Here is a 22,881-nt window from a genome sequence, read left to right as displayed (position 1 = left end):
AACAGCAGGGTCTTAGATTTGGAGTATATAAGCTCGTGAAAATTCTTCGTTCGGTGGATGTATGCTCAGCATGTTGGTGAAACATGACCTTTTCTGGTTTGTATAGTGTTTCTATAGCTCGATCTGCGTGTCACATCTGCTTGTCATTAGGCATTGGTCTTCGTGACAGCGTGATAATATTTCTATCCAGATTTCACCAGTAAATATATCGGCACTGTGCCAAACGACTACACCATTGTGATAAGCTGCAGACCTTTTCATGTCTAAATTACAGAAAATGCAAATTAGGCTTTGCGGATATTTTTCATGTCTTGTACAGCTGCCTGTCTAGTGTACTTAGCATAAAATCTAATTTATCGTTAGACCGTCGTAGGGCTGAGCATGGCCCGGCATTGGCAAGCGGTGATCGGCTCATGCAAGGCCGATGTCAGTCCCCAACCACGGCTCGAGCTGGTTTGCCGAGCTTGGGCCGTGGGCGGCCTGACTGGCTGCTGGAGATGGGCTATCGACGGGCCATGCAGCTTTTTAGATTGGGAGGTTAATTATCACCCACGATTGCTGAGGAGGGAAAGAAAGACATCCGTATGTTCATCGTATCTGTCATCAACTAAAAAATGTAGGTAATAGGTACGGTATCCATGTGCTAATTTCAGCCCCCAAAAAGTTGGCAGAACCTGTGCTATAGTTGGCACACGCTCTGGTGGTGATGTGCGTGGCAGGGCTATAGAGGACACATGTGCAGTGAACCATGTAAACCAGTTTGTCACTTGTGAAAAAGCGGGTCTACAAAATTCTGCTCTCCTGTGGTAGTTCGTATATTGGACAAACAGGTTTTCTGGAAAAGCAGCGCTGAACAGACGAGGACAGAGACGAGGCGACAAGGACAGGCGCTGAACTGACAACAAATTTTATTGAAGGGATTCACATTTATAAGCGTAGTGCAGCTACCGTTCGCGCATGCTCAGGAAAGTCAGCTCTTTTGGTGAAAGGGCGATAGAGGCTGTGCTGACGCAGCCCTCTCCCAGGCTATATATCTGATTTGATTCTGCTATTTCTCTAGTCATACGTACACTGCTCTTTCTGATTATGGAGGTGTCACCGAGTGCAGGAGTACAATCTAGACAAGTGATACAGTGACTTGCGAGGAAGCCTTCAAAATCTTTTCCCTCGCGTGCATTTTTCACGTTCAAGGCATGCTCTCTTAACCTCTCGTTCACGCATCTCCCAGTTTGGCCAACATACGTCTTTCCACAACTTAACGGAATTTTGTAAACAACACCTTCTGTGCAATCAACATAAGGCCGCCTATGTTTTTTGCCACAGCCACGCTTCTGGGTCGCCTCCGGATTAGTGATCCTGCAAAGCTTGGACAGCTTGTGACGCTGGGCTACCTTTTTCAGATTGTGCGAAAGTGAGTGTATGTAAGGTATAACAGCTACCTTCTGCCTGCGCTATGGCAAAAAACATAGGCGGCCTTATGTTGATTGCACAGAAGGTGTTGTTTACAAAATTCCGTTAAGTTGTGGAAAGACGTATGTTGGCCAAACTGGGAGATGCGTGAACGAGAGGTTAAGAGAGCATGCCTTGAACGTGAAAAATGCACGCGAGGGAAAAGATTTTGAAGGCTTCCTCGCAAGTCACTGTATCACTTGTCTAGATTGTACTCCTGCACTCGGTGACACCTCCATAATCAGAAAGAGCAGTGTACGTATGACTAGAGAAATAGCAGAATCAAATCAGATATATAGCCTGGGAGAGGGCTGCGTCAGCACAGCCTCTATCGCCCTTTCACCAAAAGAGCTGACTTTCCTGAGCATGCGCGAACGGTAGCTGCACTACGTTTATAAATGTGAATCCCTTCAATAAAATTTGTTGTCAGTTCAGCGCCCGTCCTTGTCGCCTCGTCTCTGTCCTCGTCTGTTCAGCGCTGCTTTTCCAGAAAACTATGTACCAACACGCCCAACTCGCCGCATGGACAAACAGGCCGACGCTTGTATGAACATAAACTATCTGAATAAAAAACGACTTCTTCAAATCTAGCGAAACATTGTAGTGAATGCCGTGGGTGAGCCTTTTCTTGACCAAACCACAATTTTGTTTCGGCATCCTAATCAATTAACAAGGGAGGTGTCGGAGGCCTATCATATCTGTAAGAACGAGCATACCATCAGCTGTCCCGCATGAAAGGAAGTTTTCATATCTAGATGCACCTCATTGATTTTTCTTTTTTGTCGTTTTTTGCCTATATATTTATTCCGTGTTTTGTGAGTATATGATCATTGCGAGTCAGTGCTTGTCGTGTGTGTTTTTTGTCCATCGTCTTTTGCACTGTTTTTTTTTTTCAAAGACGGAGAAGGCTGTGTGGGAGGGTGCGTGATCGTCTGCTGGAGATGGTGGCGCGTCACTCTTTTCCTGAGCGGAGAAGGAAATAAAGTAAGCAATTAACCCGGGCGACGTATTCGTGGCGGAGTGTTGTTCTCAGAGACCCGGTATACATTAGTGGTACGAGCGAGCTCTTCTCTGTCGACCTCAACCTTCAAGTTAGTCTGTCCTCAAGGAATAATTGTGACTTAATTTTCTCACCCTCGGTCCAACCCGTTTCGGGGCATTTAATGCGGTGGGGAAATTTTTTCGAGCCTCGTTGTTACATCTGCTTCTAAGTGTTCTGTGTGATAAGATTAGTCTGCCGTTCGACGCCAGGGGGCGTCCTGGTTTCAATGCAGTAATGACGGCGCACATGACCAAATCTGGGCAGTGCGGTTCCCGCCCCTCGTACGTGCGTTCTGTTCAGTCCGGCAGCCGGCATGATCCGGGACTATACGCAGCTACAACATTGTGTCCTCGACCAGCGCGTCTGGTGTTGTGTGGGCTGGCAGCAGGCTTTATAGAAGAGGTTGCTCATGATCGCATGATCATTGCGCTCATGATGAGCATCACATGATCATGATGACTGCATGATTATGATGATCATGATGCTCATGATGTTGCTCATGATGAGCGTGATCAGCTCATGATCATGATCGGCAGTGCTCATGATCGCACGTTGCTTGCCACATTCTTAATTTTCGTAGTCAAGGGGCCAATGAGACACTTCAAGATTGTACTGTGACACTGATAGCAGTGCCTCAATTTCATCACTTTGCCTTGATTGCAATCACATTTGCACTATATGGTGCTTCGTGATTTTCAACAAGGTGCATATAAAAAGCAATAGCTCGTTACAGCGAACTCGCTTGACTCAAATGTTCGGTTAATTCGTGATGACACTGTGATCCCTTCAAACTCACGTGTATTTCAATGAGAGGAAACTTCAGGTCATTCCATTTACCCCTTAGCGTATAGGATATGCAATGGTTGAATTCGAAAAATGCAACCTACCTGCATGCAACCTACCCCTCATGTAAAGCCCTCAAGGGTCCTTGAGGTATCTATAATAAATAAATAAATGCCCCAGTTGGCGAAGCAGCCCAACAGTGAGTGGCTGCCATGCCATGCATCATAGAAACCAATTGCACGGTTACCTTGAGCGCACGGTTTACGCAGTGGTACTGGTGTCGTACGTGCACGCGCAGCTGACCAGTGTCACCCGTGTAATTTTTCATCAGCACATGCTGTTTTCCAGAGTTGAGTTGAGGTGTTGTATGCTACAGGTGGGGTTAGCCTTGCTTATTCTGCCAGCAATTGCTCCACTGTAGCGTCCCCTCTATGTTAATAATGTCCTAAAGCCTGTCGCATCTGCCCCGCTATGCGCACAGTCTCTTATAATAGCACACATTCCTCTCCCGCAGTCACCATCTATGCACACAATCGCTCCACACAGTCCACATCACAGTCAACTCCAGAAGACACCATCTATGCACGTATTCAGTCACAGTAGAACATAGGCCATTGTAGTGCCACAGTCCATACACACATTCACTCACAGTATAACTAGTCCACTTCAGAAGACACCGTCTATGCACGCATTCAATCACAGTAGGCCATAGTCCGTTCCTGCTGTCACCATTTAGAAACAGGATCCGTGTCCTGCAGAAATGTTAAAAGAAGGCGCGCAGCCTCCCTTCTGTATGTCTGGTTTCCACTCGGGTAGACAATGTCCTGAGCTGTACTGTGGCGGGTTCCTGTCTTCTTGAAGGAAGCGAACCTCGCATACGTTTCTGCGTTGTACTCTGGGCAGTACATAATATAATGTTCGATATCCCCGCACACACCACATAAAGAACAGAGTGCAGACGATGCTATGCCCATCTTATGCATCCAGGCAGGAGTGCGAGCAGAGGCCGTGCGAATTCGATGTAGTAGAGTTGCCTGGGATCTTCTCAGTCCCTTGGTCACACATGGCTTGTGGGGCGCACTCCACAGGGTACTGAAATGATCGAGCACCGTTTTCCTGACTTTTTCCATCCTAAGGTACTTTTTTTGATGGATTCCTTGAGAGAGTTTTATGGGCGAGATTGTCTGCCACCTCATTACCGTTGACTCCCATGTGAGAGAGCACCCATTGGAAATATAGAGTAAAGCCTGTGCTGTGCAGATTCTGCACCAGGCGCAGAGAGCTTATAGACAAGGCATCAGTAGGGAATCCGCGCTCTAACCTCTGAAGGGCAGGAATCAGTTAGGATGACAACAGGTTGAGCCGGACAAGACCCTAACTTCCGTAAAGTAACACTTTCAGCCGTTGTGGAGGATACGACAGCAGTAAAGCGTATGGACCACTTACGGTCCAAAGAAGGAATGCAAAAAGCCGCTGTGCTAGCTTGTTTTACCTTGTCCACAGAGCCATTCGTGAAAATTTGAAGATGGCGGGCATACTCTGTTTCGAAATGTTCAAGTACGAGCGAACGCGTTGCTGCCAAAGGAGAGCTGCGCTTTGCGCTCACATGGGGAATTTTGACCTCACAGTCGAGGGTCGGAAAAGACCAGGGGGGTTTCAACCGTTTCCTTTGACTTTTGCCTTCGGACATTAAGGCCTAAAGAACTAAGAGTATTGAGTGCCAAGTAAGCCTTCAACTCATATCTCTTGCAGAGCCGCTGGAGAAGGGATCGCCCAGCTACCGTCTCTCCCAGGCGGCCAAGATGCATTAGTAGTCTCTGAGAAGCGACAAGGCTAAGAGGTTTCGATAGAGACTCATGAAGTACTTCCTTATTCGCAGCCGCCTGAGGAACTCCAATGGCTCTTCTTAGGCCCTTTCTGTGGACAACTTCGAGATGTTCAAGCTGTAATGCCGGGGGGAAAATTAAAGGTAATTGATACATTATGCGACTGACCACCAGCGCTTCGTGAAGTTTGACCATTGAAGAAGGATGGTTTCCCCATTGCTGACGTGCAGTTCTACGGATCACATTGAGACACGAAGATATAGATGAAACAATCGCGTCTACAGCTTTTTATCACTGTAGACAGGAGTCAATAATGACGCCCAGGAAACGCGTGTGGTTGAATTGACGGATGCAAGAGTGACCGAGGTGTCTTCAACCGCGCTTGTCAAGTCTTCCTGCACCTGGAAACAGAACAAAGCCGGATTTTTCCACTGACAAGACAATCCCACAGTTTGAAGGTAAGCCTGTGCCGAAAGTAGAGCCTGTTGAGCTATCGGGTCTAATCGCTTGTGTTGTTGTGTTGGTAGCCAGTAATCCAAATACAGATGTCATCAGCATATATTGACATACGCACTTGCCTGCAATTTTTTTGCAACGAATCGGAAGGCCAGCCATTATGACGTTAAAGAGTGTGGGGGAAAGAACACTTCCTTGAGGCACACCTCGTGATAAAACCCTTTCGGTGCTTAAGGTACTCCCTAATCGTACACAAATCGCGCGATCACTTATAAACTTGTAAATGAATCTTAACATATGGCCCTGTATGCCCATGCCTTGCAAACTGTTTAGAATTGAGCTCTGAAGCATATGTTGTCGTAAGCTTTCGCAGCGTCAAGAAAAATAGCTAAGGTGGAAAGGCTGAAAGCTCTCTGGTGTTCATTGCGACTCACCAAGTCTAAGGTGCTATCTTGGGCACTAAGACCTCAGCGGAATCCTGTCATACATGTTGGCAGTGCCTTGCTGTCCTCAAGCCACCACGATAAGCATTCATTTACCAGCTTTTCCATCAACTTAGCTACACAGGAGGTCAATGACACAGGGCGATACGAGGCAAGATCCGTCATGTCTTTGCCAGGCTTCAGTACTGGAACTACATGTGCCACCTTCCATGACGGAGGAACGTCGCCAGTCTCCCAAACTCGATTGATGAACTTGAGGAGCTCCTTCCTGTGTTCCAAGGGCAGATTATTCAGCATTTGATTGGTGATGCCGTCGGGACCTGGTGCACGCCGGCGCCGCTGGCCACTGAGCGCAGTCTTAAGCTCACGAAGCGTGAACGAGACGTCCATGATAGACCTGGAGGAAGCAGGTGGTGTATATATATCTATTCCAGAATTAGCACGTGCGAGTGCGTCTGCAAATTCCTCTGCCAAGCACGCAGTAGGTTTTTCAGGTGTGTTCTCGCCGCCCTTTCTTTTCCGTCGCTCCTGGCGCTGCAAGGGACCAGCAAACGTTGGAAGCCGCGTGGAAACTGCGGCCGAGCGGCGTCGAGGGGGTGCCGACGCGGGAGACCACCGTACAGATCCGAATCTTGTCTTTGGTTATGAGTGGCTGCACATGCACGGAAATGTTTAGTGTGAGCTATAGTTCTGTTTGGACTCTGTTTAGTCCGAACTTTATTTAATTGGAACGAATCTTTTGTTCTCATCGACTTCGAACTAGCGGGCTTCGACTAAATTGAGCTCCTATAGTTCCTCGTTCTTGACCCATTAGGACTTTTCTTTTTTTTTTTTTTTGGCCAACAACGGACGAGTATTCGCATGTTCTCAAAGAACACCGAGAACAAATTAAAGTTGGCATGAATCGACGAATTACCGCGTTCTTATAATAGTGAGGCTGCGTTCACTGAAAACGGAGCTTTTATGCGCCAAAGAAGAGAAATAAAAAATGAAGTACAGCCGTCACCACCACCGACCTTTTCCTCAAGATGATGATGATGATAACAACTTTAATATTCCACCAGATAAGGAGGCCCCCTACTCCCCGACCCCGGCACGCAGGCCTAGAGGACGGGGGCGGGGACCTCCGCGATCACAAGCAGGCAAAGAGGTCTTGACTCTTCGCGGCTTCTGTCGCCAGGCGGATGTCTTGTTGCTGTTGGGCAGAGACCTCGCTCTGCAGCAGGGCTTCCCAGGCTTCTCTACAATTTATGTTTGCTTTAGCCCCTGGGGAGCTAGCGCATTCCCAGATTATGTGGTCGAGGGTCCCTCTCTCCCCACAGTGCTTGCACTTATCATTTTTTCTATCACCAGTCTGAATATGATAAGCCCAGACCGGGCTTACGAAGTTCCCAGCTTGAAGGCGCCGATATGCGACTGCTTCCCTGTTGTTTAGATTTTTGTCCGGTGGTGGCACCAGTCTCCTGCATAACCTATAATTTTCAACAATCTCCGTGTAATTTTGCAGACGCTCGTACATATTCCGGCAGTCGGGCGGCTCCACAGCCACCCGGAAGTAGAGAGCTCGGGCTAACTCGTGGGCCGCCTCGTTGCCAGGAACGGAAGCGTGTGCGGGAGTCCAAATTAGACTGATTTTTCTGTTGAGGCGTCTGCTAGCCAGAATCCTTGCCGCTTCCGGCGTGATCCTACCCTTTCCAAAATTCCAGATGGCTGTTTTGCTATCGCTGATTATGAAATTGGCTTCCGTGCCAACGCAAGCGAGCGCTATCGCAACTTCTTCCGCCGTTTCCGTGTTTCGGCTTCTAATGGTGGCAGCGGATACGGGGGCACCTCGGCCGTCGACCACCAAGGCGACCGCCGCACCCGACTTTCCACTTAATTGCCGCGTCCACGTACGCAACCGACTTGCTGTCCATCGAACCGAAGCGTCTGATTAGTGCTTCTGCTCTCTTCTCCCTCCTCTCCGTGTTGAATATGGGATGCATGTTACAAGGGAGGGGGGAAATGATTAGATTTGCTCGGCAGTCCTGCGGGATGCTCGATTTGCCTCGTAGTCCCCTATCTGCATGCTTGCAGGACTACCATTTCGAGGATAGCTCTGCCCGTGGTCGTTCGGCTTAATCTTTCGAGCTGCGAAAGCAAAGTGCGGAGACGTCATGACAGTTACTTGCACATGGATCCCTGAAGTGCAGTGAACTGAAGTATGTACTTGAAGCTAGGCTGCGACGCTGTTCACTTCCCGACGGCAATCATGGGGTCCTTGTCGGGCTTGACTTCACGAGTTTGGATCGACTAGCGAGAATAATAATGTGCCGTTTTTCAATATACTTTTCTCAATACGTCTTTTGCTGCCGCACAAACATCGAAGCAGCCACAAAGAGACAAGCAGCCGATGATTATCAAATAACAAAGATTGGATGGAGTGTTTTGAGAGTCTCTAACAGCGGTGGCCTTCCGTTCTCATTCAGGCTGTCCACTTTGTATGGAGCACAGCAAGGGCTCGGGCCGGGCTCGGGCCTGTTCATAGAGGGGCCATGTATAGCATTTTATTCAGTACTTTAAGGCGAATTACATTTGGGGTGTTCTAGCAGTGAGGCGGATGAAACAGACTGAGAAAAAAAAAAATTACTCAACGCCTATTTACTTTTGGTGGCTGGTATATAATTCTCCTCACGCGAGATAAATTGCAAACGATATACTGTAACTGTTTTTCTTTTCTTTTTTTGACGGTGGAGTTGGGGGGGGGGGAGGGGTGATTGTTGCCCGGAACGTCTCTGAAATTAAGTAACCCGGCGCTAAAATATCTTTCCAGCTGTTTATTGATAAACCGATAAAATAACTACAATTTTGTTGGCGCGGAATTAATGAGAGATAGCTCATCTACAGAGTTTAATTAGTGTTGCTATATATACTCCCGGGAGTAAGTTTAGTCAGCGTCACTCGCAGTGCTATGTCCAAATAACTTGGGACGCCCACGCCAGGTAACCTTTTAACAATGTATAACAGAAGTTAAAAAGAAAAAGCGCGAAATCCAGCGGCGGACTGCACTACAGCAGTGTTCTATGTGAAGCGTTGTAACCGGCTTGGCCTGTTTCTGCTAACAGCTAGTGCTTGCCATCAGATATGCCAGAAATGACTGAATAAAAATCTAGAGGTAGCGCAAAGTTTATTTCATGCATACGAACCATTTTATTTCACGCGTACCAACCAAGAGCCTAGCGGGAGAACTCCCCTTATGTTCTATCTTTTCTTTTTGCAACAAAACCCGGCGTTGTCCAGCAACAGCGTTCCGAGCACTCCAATGACGTCGCCATGGTCTCGCATATGACGTCAGCAGTGAACCATAAAGTAACGGGTGATCACAGGCAATGCAGCAAAGACTTAGTTATAATGATAGTGGTAGTTTTGGAATGATAAAGGACGTTACTAAATAATGATGAGGGCCATTAGTGACAATGGCAACGATAAAGGGTGAAGACCATCAGGCTAAAGGCCTTCAGGTCAAAAGTATTTGCGGTAAAGGCATTTAGGTCACAGGACGCTTTTTTATTCACAGCACGTAAGCACCTTAAGTGCCCATCGTAAATTTTGTGCTTACCGAATGCATTCTTTCAAGCGTTATTGCGATTTGAGCGCATTTGCCGGCCACTTCACTTGTGCAGCAGGATACTGCTTGCACACAGTGAGCCATTTACCTCTTGAGCTGGTGCGGGAACGGCCCCGGGCCATGCCTCACGTCGAGCTTGGCGTGCAGAGCCCGTGCCTCAGCAGTGTCTGCGTTTTGAGTCTCGGGCGCGGGCTGGGCTCAGGCTTGAGAATGCGGCGCATGCAGTGTTCTAGTATGGAGCGCTTATTGCTTCCCCCGAGGATTACATGGCCACGCAGTGTTGGAACAGACTGCGCCAGAAAGCAGTCTGTGCCGCTGCTGTGCAGTGAGTGTACTAATAAAAATAGCGCGAAATAAAGCGTTTTTCCTAATCTCACATAAATGTCGAGCTGAAGAAGTGGATCTTATAGAAATTTTATGGATTTTATTCCGGTGCTATCTGTAGTGCAATCAGATTCAAGTCTCATCCCAATGCGATACGCAAATGCGGCTTTATGTACGAGCGCTTGCAATAGCGAACTCATTATGCAGCTCGAGCACATGCTGCTCTTTCTATGCATGAACACATATATATACGTTCACGGATCAACTTTGCGCTCAACCGTGTCTTCACTAGAAGAGTCCGTAAGGCGATCTACGCGTGCGCACACCAGGCACGTAACCAAAATTTTTTTCGGGAAAGGCCCAACGTAACTTTCTGTCAAGGCGTTTTTCCTAATCTCACATAAATGTCGAGCTGAAGAAGTGGATCTTATAGAAATTTTATGGATTTTATTCCGGTGCTATCTGTAGTGCAATCAGATTCAAGTCTCATCCCAATGCGATACGCAAATGCGGCTTTATGTACGAGCGCTTGCAATAGCGAACTCATTATGCAGCTCGAGCACATGCTGCTCTTTCTATGCATGAACACATATATATACGTTCACGGATCAACTTTGCGCTCAACCGTGTCTTCACTAGAAGAGTCCGTAAGGCGATCTACGCGTGCGCACACCAGGCACGTAACCAAAATTTTTTTCGGGAAAGGCCCAACGTAACTTTCTGTCAAGGCGGGGGGATATATAATGATCGGTCGCATGAACATTGTCAAAGGAAGTTTTCCTAGCTGCGTCCTAAGTTAACTGGTAATTACACTCTCGTTGAAGAGACATTTCACGCTGCTCGCGTCTACATTTAGAACGAAAATTCAGAACAGTGCGAGGGACGAAATACGCACAACAAACTGTAGTCCAAACCCATTTAAGAGATCGCCTTGAACTGCATCTGAATATTTTTCCATCGTTGCCTCCGGCTGTATACGAATGCAGTGCATAACAATACCTGTTGTGAAAGATGTCCCGTCTGTTGGTTTGTAGGCAGTCATATCGCGTAATATATGTTTGCAACAACACAACCAAAAAGTAGGCGAGTCTAACGGCGCTTGAAGGCGAGTACAGCAGACGTCGCGGCGGCCTCAAATTCAGAGGTTATCTGCGGCTGCGCTGGTGCCTTCGTCATCGGTGGACTTCAAGGTCTGCCGTCGAGCCCGTGATGCTCTTCGTTGCCGGCGACGCTCCCAGAGAGACGGCACAATGTTTTGACAGGCGATCATGAGGAACGAGAGAACCACGAGTGCGATGCCGCCCAGGGTCCACATGTCCGGGTAGAGGTCCAGGAAGGCCATCTGGAGGATCACTGAGAGGATGATGTCGCCGCTAAACTTGATGGTGGCCACGAAGGCTCCTGACTCGGTCAGCAGGGCCTTGTTGAGGAAGTAGATGGTGCAGAAGGAGAGCTTGCCCATCATCACCAGGGTTGCCAGGAAGCGGCCGTCGAGGAACAGGTCGAAGTCGCCGCTCGCCATCGCCATAAAAATGACCAGCACCGTGCGGGTCAGGCCGCTGTTGAAGCTCACGAACCTGCGTCGAAGACCTTGCAGGTATGTGTTAAATTTCCAGGGCTGACTTCGAGGCAAGAACTCTAAACAACAAAGACAAAGTCCGCTTATTTTTCAACCTGTGATGTGGACGGAATGGACGGCGGATGTTGTTTTCTGCGCTGCGGAAAATAGCAAACCAGCCCGTTCACCCGCCACTCCATACGGTTGGGTAACTTTTGGATGGGTGGCAGGGGAGGGCTTATTTCCGCAGTGCATTTGCTGGACTTTCTTCGTAGAAAAATGGAGTTTTTCATAGTTTCCCGCGGAAAAGTTCTCGCAAGAAAAAGCTGCACCCCCCCCCCCCCACCTCTCCACTCCCAAAATCTGCCACTGTCAGTTAGGACATCGATTTTCAAGTTTTGATATCCTTGAAGACTAGGAATTTTTGTTGCACTCCTGTAAATTTTTCTCAAGTACCTTTTTGAGCTCATGCCTGCAAAGAAACCTTGTTCTTGCAGGTGCTTACTAAAATTGCGAAAGAGAAAATTTGCAGGCACAAAGCCAGAACATGCAGGCCGGGCGGTTGGCGACTACGAAGCCGCAGTATCGTACAACGTCTCGATCAATGTCCGGGGACGTCCAGACTGAGTCAAGAAGATGCACACATTTCTAATGAATTCCCCTGGACGCTTTCCTCTGGTGCCTTTACGCAACAAGTAGCACATGGACAGGTGCCTCGCTAGCGAAAAAGCAGTCTTGTCTGGGGACGAAGCCTAGGAGCACAAATAAACTAAAAACACTATATGCGGCCCCGAGTGGGTTTCCAACCCGGGTCGGTGCGAACAGATCCTCTTTGTTGGCCACTGCATTTGACCACTACACCATAGCCGCAATGCGAGTCGGGCGCGCTACCTTTTGGCTATCGCCGCAGTTGAATATCCCGCGTGCTAAACAATGTCTCTCGCGCTGTGCTTTGCACGTCGCCGCCTTCATCAACTTCATACGTGCGCAATAGATCCAAAAACCGAATTGAGAAACGAAGTGCGCAGCTAATTCGCATTTGGACTAAGTGCCCCTCTGGAGAAAAGGCCGCTTGGTCTGGGGGTTAATTAACGGAAGAGCCACCTGCCACAGTTGACAGGTGGAAAAATAGGGAGGTAAATCTCCCATTTCGTCTTGTAGTTACATAGTTACTTATGTTATGTAGTATAAATATCGATGTTTCTTCAGTTCTAAACCTTGCTCGGAATGATCATCTAAGCCACACTACCGCCGGCGCTCATTGTATGCTGGGGTACAGAAGAAATTTTTCTAAAGCTTCTTATGCCATATTACTACCTAATAAATCGTTGTTGAATACCAGGCTAAAATATGCTTCCGAAACTAAGTCACTTACAGAAGCTATTGCCAGGTGGCGTTCGTGGCGCTCGGAAAGAAGACGACGCTCGTGGTGCTCTCGTTTTGAAAGACGTTGAAGTTCGCCGTCTCGCCAACTGAAGGACGTGCTGCCGAGCCCTGCCTTCTAACAGGTCCTCTCTTGTCACCAACACCGTGACAAATCTGGTGGAGGTCGGATCGATCTCATCTCCCGTACCCCAACCGTTAGTCGGAGCTCTAGTCCAATTCCCGTCACGACGCCTGTTCACCGTACTCGCCGCCGGATTCGAGGCTTACCCCCCGAGCCTGTTCCATCCGGTATGTCCACGGAGCAACCTGCCTTGAGCATCCCAATGCCTGGGGCGTCGACACCCTACTTCACGCTCCAGAACCCCCGCATCCCGAAGTCCTTCCACGGCGACATCTTTGAAGACGTGGAAGACTGGTTGCAGCACTACGAGCGCGTTGCCGCATTCAACCAGTGGGATGACGCCGCCCAGCTCCGGAACGTCTACTTTAGCCTGGAGGACGGCGCTCGGATTTGGTTCGAGAACCGCGAAGATCAGCTGGTCTCTTGGAGTGAGTTCCGGCGTCGGCTCCTAGACACATACGACAGCTCGGATCGTCGCGAACGGGCAGAACGCGCTCTGCAATCTCGCGTTCAGCTGCCCAATGAAAATGTTGCAGCGTATGTCGAGGACATGACGCGCCTTTTCCGACGCGCGGACCCTGCAATGCCCGAGGACAAAAAACTGCGCCATCTCATGCGTGGCGTCAAGGAGCAACTTTTTGCCGGCCTTGTCCGCAGCCCTCCGAAGACTGTCGCCGAGTTCCTCACTGAGTCTTCCACGATCGAGAGGGTTCTTCAGCAAAGAGCATCCGCGTACGATCGACCCGTATCCGCCGCCTCCGTTTCCAGCGAGTTACCGTTCCACGGCACCGATGCCTCCCGGATACGCGATCTCATACGGTCGATTGTGCACGAAGAAATCCGGCAGCTGTACGGGGCCCCTACCACATCTCAAAGCTCCATGGCGACCTTTGTCCGCGAGGAGGTGCAGCAAGTGCTCCGGCCGTCCTTACCTGCCGGTGAGGCTCGTCCATCCCCTCCTCCTTTCGCGCCTGACCGTCGTCTCACCTACGCCGAAGCCCTGCAGTCCCCTGCTCCAGCACCGGCGTCCTTCGTTCCGGCTCCTGCTGAAGTGCCGGGGCCGCCTGCACCCGTGCTGCAGTACGTGGAAGCTCCCCGACCGTCCGCGCGCAAAGCCGACGTGTGGCGCACATCCGACAGACGCCCCCTGTGCTTTCACTGCGGGGAACCAGGTCACCTGTATCGGCACTGCCCCTACCGCCGTCTGGGCCTCGAAGGGTTTCCCCCCGATTCTCCTCGACCCCGCTATGGCGAACGACCCAGGGCCGTCGCGGATTTTCTTGAAGACCAACGTTGGCAACAGTCTCGTCGCCAGCGGGCTCGATCCCCATCGCCCGGGAGTCGTCCTTCACCTTCTACCGCGAGTTTTTCCCGGGCGGCGCAAGGCCGGTCGCCCAGCCCACGGCGGGAAAACTGCAACCAGCGACCTTAGGGGGTGGGCTCGCTGGACGTCGTTCTGAGGGGGACCCCCCATCGCCGCGGGCACGACATGCCGACGCCTCGCGGGTTCCGAAGTCCGCGGTCACCATTCACTCCGACACAGCGACACTCCCTCGACATAACGACGCTTCGACGGTTCCGAGGTCCGCAGTACCCGTTCGCTTCGACACATCGACACTGACACATGACGGCGCCTCACCGATTCAGACGCCCGCATTCTCCGATACTTCCGACGCATTGACCCCATTAGAAAGCACACGCCACGCCGACGAACTACCGGTGGCACAGCCTGCAGACAACGACGCCTGTGCCCGATCATCCTCTCCGGAGCCTGCATCTCGTGAGCGGCTTTCCTTAGACATACCTGTGATGCTGGATGGTCGCCACGTTCGAGCGTTATTAGATACTGGTGCTGATTATTCGATTTTAAGCAGCCAGCTCGCCGCCGTCCTCAAAAAGGTTCTCACGCCATGGGCTGGCACACACGTTCGCACTGCGGGCGGTCATTTGATTGCACCTCTCGGCATGTGCACCGCCCGAGTTCAAATCCGGGAGTCCACATTTGTCGTCTGCTGTCTTGTTCTGAATAACTGTTCGCGCGACCTCATCTTAGGTGTCGACTTTCTGCGTGAATATGGGGCGATTATTGACCTACGCGATAACAAGGTCACGTTTTCAACTGAGAGTGCTGTCGCCCTCCCCAACGCGCCGCGACCAAGCCAGACACTTCGAGTTTCTACGGACACAGTCACCCTGCCGCCCCGAACCAGCGCCTTCATTACGGTTGAGTGCGAATCATTTCAAGACGGTGACGCCATCGCCGAAACCAACCTGTCATTACTGTTGACGCAAGGCGTGTGCGTGGCCCGCAGTCTGATCCATCTTCACAGTGGCCAGTCACAGGTACTTGCTACCAATTTTTCGCACGAGCATCGGCATCTTTTTCGCGGCACTTCCGTAGCCTTTATCGAACGCATCTCCGATGTTTCCGAGTGCTTCTCCTCAGAACCAGTGCAGCCTCCTTTTCCCCTCGAGAGCCTCGATGTCAACTCCGCGCTGTCAACCAGCCAACGGGAGCAGCTGTGTGCACTATTGCTCGAATTCAGACAGTGTTTCGCCTCCTCGTCGAAAGTGCGTCAAACTACCATAGCCAAGCACCACATCGTGACGTACGATGACGTACACCCGATCCGTCAACACCCCTATCGGGTATCGTCTACAGAGCGCGAAGTCATTAAGTCCCAAGTTAAGGAGATGCTCGAAGATGACGTTATTCAGCCTTCCAACAGCCCATGGTCCTCGCCGGTCGTCCTCGTTAAAAAGAAAGACGGCACCCTCCGTTTCTGCGTCGATTACCGGAAGCTGAATGCAGTCACGAAGAAGGACGTTTACCCATTGCCACGTATTGACGACTCTCTCGACCGCCTTCGGCGCGCTCGTTATTTTTCGTCCATCGACCTAAAAAGTGGCTACTGGCAAATTGAGGTCGATGAGCGGGATCGTGAGAAGACGGCCTTTGTCACTCCCGACGGCCTTTATGAATTTAAAGTTCTACCTTTCGGTCTTTGTTCTGCGCCTGCCACATTTCAGCGGATGATGGACACTGTCCTTTCTGGTCTTAAATGGCAGTGTTGCCTAGTCTATCTCGACGACGTGGTGGTTTTCGCCGACTCATTTAGTCAACACCTTGATCGCCTGCGGACGGTCCTCGAAGCCCTTCGTTCAGCTAACCTGACATTGAAGCCCCAAAAATGCCACTTCGGTTACCAGGAGCTGAAATTTCTCGGCCATGTCGTCAGCGCCGCCGGCGTGAAGCCCGACCCCGACAAGCTGGCCGCGGTTGCGGAATTTCCACTGCCACGTGACAAGAAAGCTGTTCGGCGCTTCCTAGGGCTCTGCAGTTACTATCGGCGTTTTATCGAAAATTTCGCTGACCTCGCAGAACCGCTGACTCGCCTCACCCGTGACACCACACCTTTTGTTTGGTCCCACGAGCAAGAAATGGCTTTCGCCGAGCTCCGCCTGCGACTTCAAACGCCGCCCGTTCTTGCCCATTTTGATGAGCGAGGTGACACTGAGATACACACCGACGCCAGCTGTTCTACTGGCCCAAACTCGCCACTGTTGTCAAACGCTATGTGCAGAGCTGTCGGCAATGTCAGCGCCGTAAGGCCCCGACCGCCAAGCCTCCGGGACTCCTCCAACCTATTGCACCACCACGCGCCCCATTCGATCAGGTCGGCATTGACCTTCTCGGTCCGTTCCCTTTGTCCTCGGGTGGCAACCGGTACATCATCATTGCCACAGACTACCTCACTCGATACGCCGAGGCCAAAGCCTTACCCCGTGGCACAGCGTCCGAGGTTGCGGATTTCTTCGTGCATCAGATCGTACTTCGGCACGGCGCCCCGACCTACGTCATTACCGACCGAGGAACCTCATTTACTTTCCAGATGATGGCCGAAATTTTTCAGCTAAGCGGGACGACCCACCGGAAAACTACTGCTTACCACCCGCAGGCAAATGGGCTGACAGAGCGGCTTAATAAGACTATGGCGGACATGCTGGCGATGTACGTCGATGTACAACACAGGAATTGGGATACGATCATACCGTACGTGACATTCGCCTACAACACAGCAGTTCAAGAGACGACCCGTTTCACACCGTTCCGCCTCCTCTACGGCAGGGAGGTTCAGACGATGCTCGACGCAATGCTCCCTTGCGCAACCGATGACCATCTTTCTGCTGACGCTGAGGAGTTTACCCACGAAGCAGAGCAGGCTCGTCAGCTAGCCCGTATTCACATCACCCAGCAACAAGACAAAGACTCGCGGCGATACAACCTCCGGCACAGACAAGTCTCCTACCATCCCGGCGACCAGGTTTGGGTATGGATACCTGTTCGACGACGCGGCTTGTCCGAAAAACTCATTTGCCGCTATTTCGGTCCCTACAAAGTCTTGCGGCGCGTCAGCGACGTTAATTACGAGGTAGAACCGGACGCTGAACTTTCCCAGCAGAGAACCCGTCGAAAGCCCCGTCCAGAGACCGTCCATGTTTTGCGCCTGAAGCCGTATTTGGCACGGGGACCCACCCAGAATCTTCGTGCCTCTCTTGTGTGATTAATTGTGCTTGTGTGTGCTTGTGTGTGTGCTTGTGTTCGCGCGCTCTTCTGCGCGTGTTTTTTTTTTTAAGAGGGGAGGAATGCCAGGTGGCGTTCGTGGCGCTCGGAAAGAAGACGACGCTCGTGGTGCTCTCGTTTTGAAAGACGTTGAAGTTCGCCGTCTCGCCAACTGAAGGACGTGCTGCCGAGCCCTGCCTTCTAACAGGTCCTCTCTTGTCACCAACACCGTGACACTATTGAAGCAGTAAAAGATCGCGTCGGTCGTTTTATTATTTCTAACTATAATGGTTCAGTAGCGTAAAACTCATTAATCATACTTTATCATTACTGCGCCTTGAAATGCACAGAAAGCTGTCGCGACCGACCTACTCTTTAAGATTTATCTTGGGAACGCGGTTCTGAGAAGAGCACTGTTCATCCTACAGTTCATCATGCATTGGTCATGCGCTCAAGGCAGGCATCCCACTTTGTAGCACTACTTCTTAATTGGAATCTTTCATTCCTATAGGACGTCATCGGCATAAAACCCACTGCCGGCGGTTTTACTTACCTAGAATTCGAAAAGCGGTTACGGGAACATTTTGCAGTGGTTTAGAAGGCATACTATTTTCTTCACGTTGTACTCCTGTATGGCGATGACGCCGATTTTCTAAATATTGCATTATTCTTGCTCTTCTTAATATGAATTACGCATTTTTCTCGCTTATTGCATTGTATCTGGTTTGTATTATAACTACTGTTGCTGTAACTGCTTCCAAATGACCTCAACCTTCTAATACCATCTTTTAGAGCTTTATTCTTTACCTTAAAATATTTTAATACCTACTACGTTCTTTTTTATAAAACTGCGTACCCTGTATTTCTCCACGTCCAGCATTAATGGACAAAAATTTTGAGTATTGGAAGATTGTAAGGTACTGTTATGTAAATATTGAGTGTAATGGTCCATTCTTCCGATGCGTAGAAAAAATCTTCTTTAAAAATTTTTCCATCGCTCGCGTCGAGCAGTTAAGACTGCCATAGAAAATCAATGGGGAACATTTTTGACGATAGCAAAAACATTAATAGCAAAAGGTGCAAGCTTGCCGATGGGAGCTCTACGGATATAATGATTGTTAAAGTGAAATCTTGCGATATAGGAAAAAATTGCGTTCATAAACTCTTTCCCGTTGAAAAATGCTTTTGCCCAGAATTGCTGGGTATATTTACTTTGCAATCCTGTACAATGATGCCGCAGAATTTTTATCTACCTGCGTTATAGATATCATGAATAACCTGTTGTATAGTGTTCTCATCCATTATTTTAGCTGCTCACGCCCCTCTCCGATGCCCTTTGGGCCGTGAGGAAATCTGAAATAAATAAACAAAAATAAACGCTGCCCCATGGCACGTATCCGTAATTTAGAGGCGCGAAATTATGTTGAATGATGGCTCCGGCTTTCACTATTACTGCTAACTTCGGGAAACTTGCGAACCGACCTGCAGAGAGATTTTCAAAAAAGGTCGAAGAGCGTCGTCATAGTGAAGACAGAGCTGCGCTCGTAGAACAGGAAACGGTTGAGGATTAAGCTCCCCCGCGCTTTCCCCACAGTCCAAAAAGCCGCTGGCTCCGAATATTGGGAAAGGGCCTAGGGAGCGCATATAAGCGAAGGTCACCGAAGTGGAGCTAGTGATATCTCTAGCTCCAGGGACATCGTCTCCTCAAAGAACTTCGTTTTGCAGCCTTATCTATAGCTATTACAGCCAGATCTTCCTCTCTGGATCTTAAGGTTAGGGGCACTGCAGCGTTGTCAATGGAGCTAGGGCCAAAAATACTCTCGTAGATTTTGATTCGCTTCTCATCCTGGCGCAAAAAATTGTCAATCTATAGCATATGTAGCACCAGATATCATCATCAGCAGCAGCAGCAACCTGTCTATGCGCACTGCAGGACAAAGGCCTCTCCCATAGTTCTCCAATTTAACTAATGTACTATGCCAGATGCGGCCATCTTATCCCCGCAAACACCCTTATCTCATTCGCCCACCTAATTTTCTGCCGCCCCCCTGCTACACTTGCCTTCTCTTGCCTTCGCATTACATATGCCTTGCCCGTGCCCAAATCTTCTTGATTTCGACTGCGATGTCATTAACTCGCGTTTATTCCCTGACCCTTTCTTACGTTATCTCTTAGCGTTACGCCAGAGATATACCGGAGATTAAAAAACGACCTCCGCGTTTTCCTTCGTAGTTCATACATCGAAGCGATCGAAAAAAAATAAAAGATCACTGACCAGGACCGCACTTCGCCCACGAAAGCTTCACCCAGCCAAACCCGCTCGGTTGTTTACACCCGCCGCGGTGGCTCAGTTGCTTTGGCGTTCGGCTGCTGATCCCAAGGTCGCGGGTTCGATCCTGGCCACGGCATCCATATTTTGATGAGGCGAAATGCAGAAGACGTCCGCTTTTTGGGTGGTGTCAGCGCCCGTTAATGTATCCCATGCGGTCTAAATTAATCCAAAGCCCTCCACTGCTGCGTCCCTCATACCCTGGGTCTCTTCGGTACGTTAGAACGTGACAAAAATTATGGTGGGTCAAGAAAAAAGATTGAAAAATAAAATGCCCCAGTCCCTGTCACTAGGTATAACGGGCTGAGTTAGAACCTGACAATCAACAATCGGTTATCTTTATTTTTTTTTTTGCCGCTCGCTCCCCGGCATCGGCTAGGCAAAAGAGGAGAGAATGGAGGGGAGAGGCGCGCATACATCTGCTTCGTCTACTGACATCAGTGCGGTTTTTGGAGAGCCAATGACAGCCCCTCACTGTTGACGTCACGCGTGCCCTACGATCTTGAAAGGAGAATTGGCGCGAGAAACCGGCACCGGGCGTCGCCGCGAGGCGCGGGAATAGAAATTTTAAAATAATCTTTGTAAATTATTGGCCTTACTTTACGCGGAATGAACACTGAATAGCATTTACTCCACAAGATGCGCGCATTTTACACGCACTTTCAAAACTTCAGGGTCGTCATGCACATGTAATGACGCCATCACATAGCAAGGTAACCTGAACTATCGTTATTTGTTACGTGATCGATAGCGATGGGTCATGTGATCTTACTGTGTGATGGGTGACTTAAGCAGTACGTGACCGCCACGCACTAGCTCTGTACACATGACCATGGTCCCCTTAAGAGCTGATGCCGAATCGCATTACGAGAACGGTCCTTCAGCTTCACATTTTTCTCACTTTACGCGAGCTTACCTGCTGGTAGCGGTCTGCGTGACTCGCACGAGTATGATCAAGGCGACCAGGGCCAGGGAGCTTCCGAAGGCGTACAAGAATCCGGTGAGGCGCGCCTGCGTGGTGTCGGCGTTCCACTCCTCGAAGATGATGGTGGGCCGCATGACGATGACGACGCCGCAGAGACAAAGCGCCACAGAGGTCCACAGGGCCATGCCCATGCCCTCGCCGATGAAGTACCACGACAGCACCATAACGCACACGGGCACCAGAGTGTACGCGACGGCCAGGTCGCTCACCACCAAGTATCGGAGAGCCTCCGCCTTGAGCATTAACGACATGAGGCTGCTCAGACCCCGGAGAACCAGGTGCACCTGCGAGTGCAATGAGCTTTACGAGAATGCGGCCGTTAAACTCCTCCCCCGTGGCCGTGAGTGAAGTTTTACAGTCCTTAGTGGCAATCAGTGTGCAGTCAGTGACGGACACTTTGCAGTGGCAGCGCTGTGAGAAATTTTCTCCTGTGACAAAACAGAATCGCCACTGGTGTCGCTACCAGAAATCCCAGTGTGACTTTGCTGGTCACGGAGAACGCTATCATGAAGTGAGTCTGAGCAATAATAGCGACATATGTGAAACGCATAGTGGGGTGCTTTCGAGAATGGGTCGTATGTAATCATTACTGGCGTCCTGAACTTGAGGCATTTTGTCCTTAAAAGCTCACAAACGCGACATTCCGGAACTTTCCTGCATTTCTGCCGGTTGTAAACGAAGAGTGCGTTTTAGTGGAGTCTTCGTAAAAATGACCCAGCCCCTTCTCCCCCACCGGAAAGGATTATGATGATGACGCTAGGTTTTTATGGCGCAAGGGCACCTAAGGCCAAACAGCGCCAAACACGGAAGGGCACATGCAATAGTGAAGCTTCAAGGCGCCATATGCGAGCACATTTATTAGCTTACAAGAGTATACTTCCCCGGTCGTGTGCAAAAGGCGGCTCGATAACGAAGTCCCCTCCTACCTGGACGTGCCTCGGTGCGAAGGGCTTGGACAGCTCGAACGCCTCTGGCATGCTGCCATACATATAACCGAAGGCCACGAAGTAAGCTATCTTCGTCTTGGGGATGCCCACCACCTGCTTGATGAGGATGTTTACTAAGGCCTGCGCCAAGCAGTGGAGGATGGTGAACAGCAGACCGCGAGCCTTCGCCTCGTTGCTCCATGACTCGTTGACGCCCGTGTCGAGGTGCCCCGTAACCGTGGCGCTCATTGTCGCATCCAACGCGGGGCCGATCAGGTTCGCGAAGAGGAAAACCGGGTCCTTGCGCCTGCGTTCTAACCGGAGCTGCACGCTTTCGCGCCGTTGCCGTAGGCTTTCGCGCCGGAGCATCACGCTTTCGCGCCGGTGCTGTGCGTTCGCCCCTTGCAGGGCTCTGTCAGCGAACGTCACGTCGCCCGTAGCGGCCGTGGGAGATGAAAAAGCAATTTCGACGTCCTGCTGTCCCGAAGACGCCTCCTGAGGCGATGCACCACCATGTTCGCCTGGTCGTTCTTCTGCGAACTTCACGGGAGGGCTAGTCGGGCGACTTTCATGTCCAAGCTTGGAGCTGTGCGACTTGACCTTCGTCGGCTTGGGCGGTGGCGCCGATGGTTCCTCAGATGGAATCGCGGCTTCCGACGCTCTCTGCTGGCTGCCCTGATACCCAGCCGGCGATCCCTGGGCCGCCGCCGTCGGTACCGGTTGCCGCTGCCCTGATGTCGGCTCATCGCGAAGTCGAACTGATGACAGCTGGATGGCCGATGCTCGTGAAGGTGGCGTTGTCGATGACCGCCCGTCTGGAATCTGGGATGGCGGCGGCAGGGTGGGAGTCACCGGCTGCGGTAGCGCCTTCGGCGGCGACACGTCGGGAGGCGTAGGTGTTGGCGTTGGGTAAGTTACTCGCCGGAGCAGCGGTGGGAGTGCGTAGTACTCGCAAGGAACCAAATCTGACGACCGCTTTCCGGCTGCTGTCACCTGCGGTGTCGCAGAGGTCGCATCCTTGGGCTTCTCTGACTGTTGCTGGTCGGTCGCAGTAGCCCCTTGTGTCTGGGGCGGCGTCGTCG

General features: G+C 50.5%; 1 protein-coding gene across 1 annotated transcript; it reads right to left on the bottom strand.

Moving 5' to 3' along the window:
- Positions 1-10,665: 10,665 nt before the first annotated feature.
- On the bottom strand, positions 10,666-21,014 carry LOC144123445 (solute carrier family 35 member G1-like). Its single transcript, XM_077656271.1, has 2 exons — positions 20,805-21,014; positions 10,666-11,507 (listed from the first exon to the last, which is right to left on the bottom strand). Exons 1-2 carry the CDS (start codon positions 21,002-21,004, stop codon positions 11,069-11,071), a joined length of 639 nt encoding a protein of 212 aa, XP_077512397.1. The 5' UTR covers positions 21,005-21,014; the 3' UTR covers positions 10,666-11,068.
- Positions 21,015-22,881: the final 1,867 nt, after the last annotated feature.

This window comes from Amblyomma americanum, chromosome 3, assembly GCF_052857255.1.
Source record: "Amblyomma americanum isolate KBUSLIRL-KWMA chromosome 3, ASM5285725v1, whole genome shotgun sequence".
Lineage (NCBI taxonomy): Eukaryota > Metazoa > Arthropoda > Arachnida > Ixodida > Ixodidae > Amblyomma > Amblyomma americanum.
This window is presented reverse-complemented; position numbering and strand designations above follow the sequence as displayed.